Source organism: Triticum aestivum, chromosome 3B (genome assembly GCF_018294505.1).
Source record: "Triticum aestivum cultivar Chinese Spring chromosome 3B, IWGSC CS RefSeq v2.1, whole genome shotgun sequence".
Lineage (NCBI taxonomy): Eukaryota > Viridiplantae > Streptophyta > Magnoliopsida > Poales > Poaceae > Triticum > Triticum aestivum.
The window spans coordinates 759983803-759991698 of NC_057801.1; the positions used below are offsets into that span (position 1 = coordinate 759983803).

General features: G+C 44.6%; 1 protein-coding gene across 1 annotated transcript; it reads left to right on the forward strand.

Moving 5' to 3' along the window:
• Positions 1–1057: 1057 nt before the first annotated feature.
• Positions 1058–3206, forward strand: LOC123066394 (F-box/LRR-repeat protein 13). Its single transcript, XM_044489479.1, has 3 exons — positions 1058–2150; positions 2251–2385; positions 2609–3206. Exons 1-3 carry the CDS (start codon positions 1086–1088, stop codon positions 3026–3028), a joined length of 1620 nt encoding a protein of 539 aa, XP_044345414.1. The 5' UTR covers positions 1058–1085; the 3' UTR covers positions 3029–3206.
• The last annotated feature ends 4690 nt before the right edge of the window (positions 3207–7896 follow it).

Here is a 7896-nt window from a genome sequence, read left to right on the forward strand (position 1 = left end):
GAGTTTATCATTGTTGCTTTTCTGTAAGGTCTTTTGCCCGCGCGCGTGATCATCGTCTTTGCTTCTACTCATACCCTAGCAAGTGACCCAACAGATGACTCCGGCACTTTGATTCTTCTTTTATCGAACAAGAAGGTGGCTCGCTGCTGCAATTTATAGAATGTAAAGTATAGTTGAGCGAAAAAATCAGGCTATGATCGGAGTTGGCGAAATCAGAATTTATAGAATTGCAAGGGAATTTAAGATGCAGTGCTCGATTGCTGGTTGCCTTGGCCGCCGGCTAGACGCAGCTCGCTGTGAGGCTGCTCCTGCATGGTTATTGGAACTATGGCGGCTGCTCTCTATTGTGTGCCCGTACTAAACCAAGACGAGCAGAAGTAGACGCATCTCGTTGCAAGTGGAGGACGCTGGCCACACTGCTGGATTTTGCATCGACAAGTAGTAGCCTGTATAGACGTTGCATAGTTACTGGGCTGAGCTACAAAAGTATAGGTATTAATATTTTTTGTTAAAATCTTGGGCGGGCCATGGCCCAGGTCTGCCCAACTGAGCTCCGCCCCTGGTCGCGGGCGTATACAAACGTCATTTGAACCGTATATGCACATCCATGCCAAGTTATGGAACCAGTTCGATGTATTATACAACTTCAGGCACTAAGCTGCACATCTATGGCAAGTTCGAGCACCATTGATGTATTTACCTCTTTTTTGATAGTTATTACTACTAGTACTACACAATTTAATTTTTTTAGGGCAACTTCACAATTTATTTATTTTTAGATTTAACTACACAATTTAAATTATTTTTTAGCAATAAGTACACAATATATTTTTTAGGCGTAATACACTGTTTAATTTGTTTTTAGGCAACTACACAGTTTAATTTTTTTAGGCAACTACACAATTTAAATGGACGTTCAAATTGAAGAGAAGCTGTTTCTAGGGCCCATGAGAGACCTGATTCGGACTGACATTTGGCCCAATATTTCTCGCTCGCCGAAACCCTCGCCTCCATTCCTCAATCATTCCGCAGGACCAAACCCTCCTCCGCCCTCCGCCCTCCGCCTCCGCCCACCACCGGCGGCCATGGACGACCCGCACTTCCTCGTCGGCACCCCCAGGAGCGAGTTGCTCGCCAAGATGGAGCGCGAAGGCCGGGACCCTGCGACGCTCGACGTCGGCATAAACTTGGTGCTCTATTTCGTCTACGACTACCTCCCCGACCCGCCCGTCTCCCCCGCCCCCACCACCACCCTCTCGCTCGCCGGCGCGTCCTGGGTCTCCGACGGCGTCGACCGCATCAGCCGCCTCCCCGATGTGCTCCTCCGCGACATCATCTCCCGCCTCCCCGCCAAGGACGCCGCGCGCACCGCCGCCCTCTCCTCGCGCTGGCGCCCAATCTGGCGCTCGGCGCCCCTCGCTCTTGTCGACAGTCATCTGCTTCCGGACGGCGGCGCGGCCGGGCAGTTCACCATCGGCGCCCCCTCTCCCCGCGCCGTCACCGACGCGGTGTCCCGCGTCCTCGCGGCGCACCCGGGCCCCTTCCGCTGCGTGCACCTCACACGCACCATCATGGAGGAGCACCGGGGCGAGATGGCGCGCTGGCTCGACATCCTCGTCGCCAAGGGGGTTCAAGAACTCGTCTTTGTCAACCGCCCTTGGCCGCTAGACTTGCGCCTCCCCGCCACCATCTTCAGCTGCTCCTCACTCACCCGTCTCTATCTCGGCGTCTGGAGGATCCCGGACACCGCCGCCGTACCGCGCGGCGCCAGATTCCCCAACCTCCTGGAGCTCGGCCTCTGCATGACTGTCATGGAGGACCACGATCTGGCATTCATGCTTGAAAGAAGCCCCGTCCTGGAGTCCCTCATCATCATGGGGAGCCAGACCGGAGTGCGCCTGCGCCTCGTCAGCCAAAGCGTGCGGTGCGTTCAGCTGGGATATACCTACTTGGAGGACATCGAGGTGGTGGATGCACCTTGCCTGGAGAGGCTCTTCCAGTCGGATAATTTTTGCCAGAGCGAGCTCACTGGCCCCAGCATGAAGAACTGCTCTTCCAAGATCAAGATTGGGCGTGCACCTAACCTGCGTGTGCTGGGATACATTCGGCCAGGAGAGCAAGAGTTGGGGATTAGCAACACCATCATCGTGGTACATCCTAATTTAATTTGCTTCTCTGCCGTGTCAATTAATAACAATGCCAATGTATGATCCCAATTAGTTTATCTGACCTTAGGTGCATTATTTACAGGCTGGGGCCAAGGAGAGCATTGTGCCTACTGTCCAGATTTTGGCCATAGAGGTGCAATTCGGTTGCCGCAATTCTGTCAAGAAAGTGCCTGGTTTTCTCAGATGCTTTCCTAACCTGGGGACCCTCCATGTCCAGGTAAAATTGGTTAACTATGTAAGATCCATGAACATATTAGTCAGACTAATTATACGATTGATGGCCTGCTGCAGCATGATATGTCCTCATAGATAAGATCCCTGAACTATGAGTCTGATTAATTATATGATTGATGGCCTGCTGCAGCATGATATGTCCTCATGGATAAGATCCCTGAACTATGTATGCGCTAATATGGCCTGCCGGTTGTTTTCATTTGCAGTCCCCACGCATACCTAAAGAGTCCACTGGCAAGGTCAATCTCAAGTTCTGGCAGGAGGGTGGCCCCATCAAATGTGTCCTGCAGAGCTTGAAGAAGTTGTTCTTCTACGAGTTCCGTGGGTCAAGAAGCGAAGTTGCCTTCCTCAAGTTCATTGCGGAGAGAGGTCGGGTGCTGGAGCAGATGGTGGTCGTCGTGGGCAAGGAATGTTTCTCTCCGGGAGGTGATGGTGTGAATGCCAAGCTGAAGCCTCTGACCAACGCAAAATGGAACAGCAAAGGTTGCAAACTTGAGCTCTTCAAGAGCCCACTCACTGATGTGGCAGGTCCAATTTGCAGCCACCGACATGCTTCTGATTTGGGGTTTGCTGACCCCTTTGACCTCAAGTACTACTACAAATCCGAAACGATCTCCGTAAGTTAATTAGTAGCAGCATGCCGTGCCTCTTGTGGTGCAAGAGTACTGGTAACTAGCTAGACATTGTGTTGTTGGGCCTGACAGTCAGGTGCTAAAAAACCTGCATTTCTCCTGGCAAGCTTTCTGCATGATGAGGTTGTTTGTGCCAAGTCAAGACTTATGTGGCTAGATGCTGGTGGAAGAAGTAACTGATTGAGTTAGATAAAAAATTATTAGTACTCCCTCGGTTCCATAATAACTGTCGTGGTTTTAGTCATTTGAACTAAAACCACGGCACTTATTATGGAACGGAGGGAGTATTACTGATTACTGCAGTTGCACAGAGATATGTGAAATCTTCGCAAAACAAGAATCATATATTCACCTGTTGAGCACCAAAACAACTCTGGTTTGTCTACCTCTCTATTTTTACAGAGGGGTGAGAGGGGCTTCGTCGTTTTAGGTCAGGTGACCAGGTCACTGGTTGTTTCGAAATATAGATAATTGTCATTTTGCTCTTATGTCCTGAGCACACTATGTGGAACACATGGATTCCAGAATACTACTATTAAAGTAGCACAGACCAAACTGGAAAAATGAAGGCAGCAAGTGCACTGCAATTGAAGCGGCACACAATCAATCAAATGTACTCCTTTACATGTTATCGATCCAATTCAGCTTCTATTTAGATATCCATGAGTTGAATTTTGTTTGTTCTGGTTCAATATTTTCGCAGGCCAGCCGAATCTGTCCAGCTTGTATCCAGATCATGACCTTGTGCTTACTATTGTTGCCATTTCTTGCTTCCATCCTTGTCGTGGAGATCTTATTTCAGTTCCATTCCAATATACTTTTTCTCACATAGACTTCACAAATAATTACTCCCTCCGTCCCAGATAACTTAGTTATAATGTTTGGTTTGAACTTCATACTCTTCTTCAGAAATTAATCATATAAGCTTTCACTGATTTCCCAGCAAATATTTCAATGATATCTCATTGTTTTGAGTAAGAGAAACACTTTCACACAAATTCCCATGCACGAATACTTACTTACTTACGAAGCCTTTTATCCCAAACAAGTTGGGGTAGGCTAGATATGAAACCCTTTCACGAGGACTTCCCAGGAGGTCACCCATCCTAGTACTACTCTTGCCCAAATGGGTTTCATACCCAAAAGACTGGCTAGTTTTTACGTTGGCTCGCCAAGCCTATCACAACCCTTAGATATGAAACCCTTTCACGAGGACTTCCTAGGAGGTCACCCATCCTAGTACTATTCTCGCTCAAATGGGTTTCATACCTATCGGACTGGCTAGTTTTTACGTTGGCTCGCCAAGCCTATCACAACCCTCCTCCTTTACCCGGGCTTGGGACCGGCTATGCCTAGAAGACATAGGCGGAGTTTCCCATGCACGAATACACACACAATATTTAGGAATTTCTAGCATGTTTATACAAATTTCAGTCATTTTTAAAAGTCTCACAAGTAAGTTGAACCATGTTTCGATTGGTTCCAGAAACATCTAATCTTTCTTTCAACAAACTTCAGAAATATTTCGACAGAATTCATACTGATTTGCACAATTGTTTTCAAAAAAATACATTCACATCAATTCGTACGAGTACACACAAATCTAGGAGTTCAAACATGTTTATACAAATTTCAGTCATTTTTTACAAGTCTTAGAAATAAGTTGAACCATGTTTGGATGGGTTCCAGAAACATCTAATCTTGTTTTCAGTGAGCTTGATAAACATTTTCAACAAAATTCGTACTGATTGCACAACTGCTTTAGGCAATTCATACAAGTGTGGCGGCCGCGCGGGGGCGCGCGTTGGGGCTGTTGGTGACGGCTGCGGCGGTGGCCGGCTCAGAAGATGGCGCTGCGAATCCACCGGCTAAACATTCCACAGTCCCCTGGGTTGGATCTTACAAAGTTTCACTTGATTTATGTCACTTGGGTTGGATTGATCAAGGGCTGTGTTCAGGGCCTGCTATTCTGGCTGTATTCCGCTGAGTGTTGTGATTGATCAAGTGCTTCAGACAACACAGCAAACAAACAAGAAACAACAATAGATCATGCCAATTAACAACAACACTCTCAGGGCTTAAAACTCTTTCCTTACACTAGAGTCTGTGGATTATCGCTTGGTGTCGACTAGGATTGATGCCGACTCCGCAGCCGAGTGATCGAAACGACTGTTAGCTATGAACAGTCAGTCACTGTAATCGAAGCAGGTGCAAACATGATGATGACTGTCAGCTATAATGAACGGTAACAACGGCTAGCTAACAGTGAACAAGGCGGAACGGCAACAGAATCTAGTGAACTGCTCATCTTCACCTGCATGCAGAGTCGATGACCTGCTCATCTTGGGCTAAAGTGCTCAAGCTCGTCGGTCACCTATGAACTGCTAGGGCTCTGCCGATCTACCAAAGCTGAACAACTCCAACATAGTATAGCAAAATAATTTATTTGTAGTAGTAATGATCTGACAAACTATTACTCCCCCCTTTTGGCAACAGAATCAAAGCTAGTGCAATTCTGCTAACCAAAGCTAGTGCTACAAACTACTCCCTCCGTTCGGAATTACTTGTCGTAGAAATGGATGTATCTAGATGTATTTTAGTTCTAGATACATCCATTTCCGAGACAAATAATTCTGAACGGAGGGAGTATGTATTACTACCCTTTTGGCAACAGAATCTATACATCAACTGCTCATCTATCAAACAAACAACACAGTTAGCAGAGTTGCAACATAGTTAACACAATCTATACATCAACTGCTCACGGCAGGTGGATCAGGCACGTCGCGCCTGCATAGAGCACAACAGCCAAAACTCCAGTGGCCTCTTTGCACGTGGAAGCTCGCCGGACACCCATCACGGGTGTCATGGCGATTGGCGAGAATGCGCGCTTGCTGTCGTCAGGCAGGGACTTCCTCCTAGTTGCATTGCAGGCGGCCATATAATTTGGTACAAAAGACTCTGTTCAGCTGAGACCAACCGAATGCATAGCAAATGCATTGATGCTCAAAACAAGTGCACAACATAGTGAAATTGCATTTGCAGTTGGACAGACCAGAAACAACATACTACTAGCTAACAGGATCCTCCCAGTTAGGGGTGATGGCGGACATATTTTGGTAAAAAAAAGTCTATCAAGCATTCAAGCTGAGACCAACGTGGCATAGCTAAATAATTCAGGCTAACAGCAACAACTGCAAAACATGGTGAACCTACAGCAGTTGGGCAAGCCAGAAAGAACATGACAGTTGCCCACTAGAGTATGAGTACCACAACATAGCATCCCACATACAACTTTACTTGGCACAAACAAGCATTCCACAGCTTGCCAAATAGGTTTTTAGCTGCTGCCAGGTCCAACAACACAAAATCTAGCTTTCTTGTTGAAGAGCTACTAATTAAATTACAAGGATACTTAAATGCGCCGTCCTGGTACTTAATGCGCGTTGATGGGCTCTGACTCCGGAATTGGCTATACGTCAAAATAATCCGAGATAGTATCCATACACGTAATTCAAGTTTAGAACTTGATAGACCCTCTAAAAGATTTAAAGTCTAAAGTGTAGAGATAGATCTATAAATTGACAAAGATAAAAATGTTTTATAATGCTTGACTTGTTGCAAATAGTTTATGACAAGATCAAGGAGTTGATTATGACGAGATTGTCTCATCATAACAATACTTAAAGTCGGTTTGGATTAAACTGGAAACTACTAAATATTTTAGTTATGAGATATAACAGATGGATGTCGAAATGATTCCCATGAGATGGAAATAGAACCAAGGATGTATATTTGATACGGTCCAAGGTGATTTTCTCTATCCAGAGGATGCTAGTAAGTGTGCAAACTTCAAAAGATCTTGTTAATAGTTTTCCAGTAAAGTACTTAGGCAATATAGTCCTTGTATTAGACATAATAATCTATGGAGATGGTAGTGTCTAATCGGGCTTAGCCAAAATACACAATGACAAAATTACTAAAGCAATTTAGTATGAAAAATGTCAAGAAGAGTTTTCTTGTCAAAGTTGCATGGAAAGAGTTCTTAACAAGAATCGGTATCTTGAAATACGGATAAGTGAAATACATGATTTCAATCACACTTGTGTTAACTCCATGGTATGTAATAACCAGATATGTTCAAGTATTGCAAATAAGTTGTGAGTAAAGTTAACAGTATGGTCAAATTGTTGATCATAGGACAAAGTGGAAAAATCGTGATGTACTAAGGACATGCTTCTCACATATGGAGAGAATGAAGAGATTGTTGTAAAGAGTTACATCAATACATGCTTGATGTAAGTAGTAGATCAACAAAAATCTTCAATTGGTACTCCAAGCGAATTTCAGTTTCAATTAAATGATTTATGGTGGCACAGTAATTTGGAATTGGTCCAAGATAGTTAATGTGGTGAATTTTATAATAGAAGGCTGAGTATATTATTGAGCAACAATAGAGGCTGAAGAATCAAAGGTTCATTTATGAACTTATAGTATGGTTTCTAGATGATTGTGCAAATAGAACATTGTTCTCATATAGTGGTTCTATGCCTCAATCTAAGGAAATCAAAGGTCTTGCTAGTGATTCAATATATACTAAGCTTGTTTCACATAAATTACGAATTCATGTGAAAGCATGACGGATGCATAGAAATGCAAATGATACACACGGATCTAAAGTTGTCAGATTCGATAGGACTAAGTCTATACCACAAGCAAAGCATGGATTGGCACCGGATTGCCATTGGTGTAAAAGTTAGAAGTGATAACTAGATTATTGACTCTAGTGCTAGTGGGAGATTGTTGGAAATATATGCCCTAGAGGCAATAATAATGTATTATTATATCTCCATATTCATAGT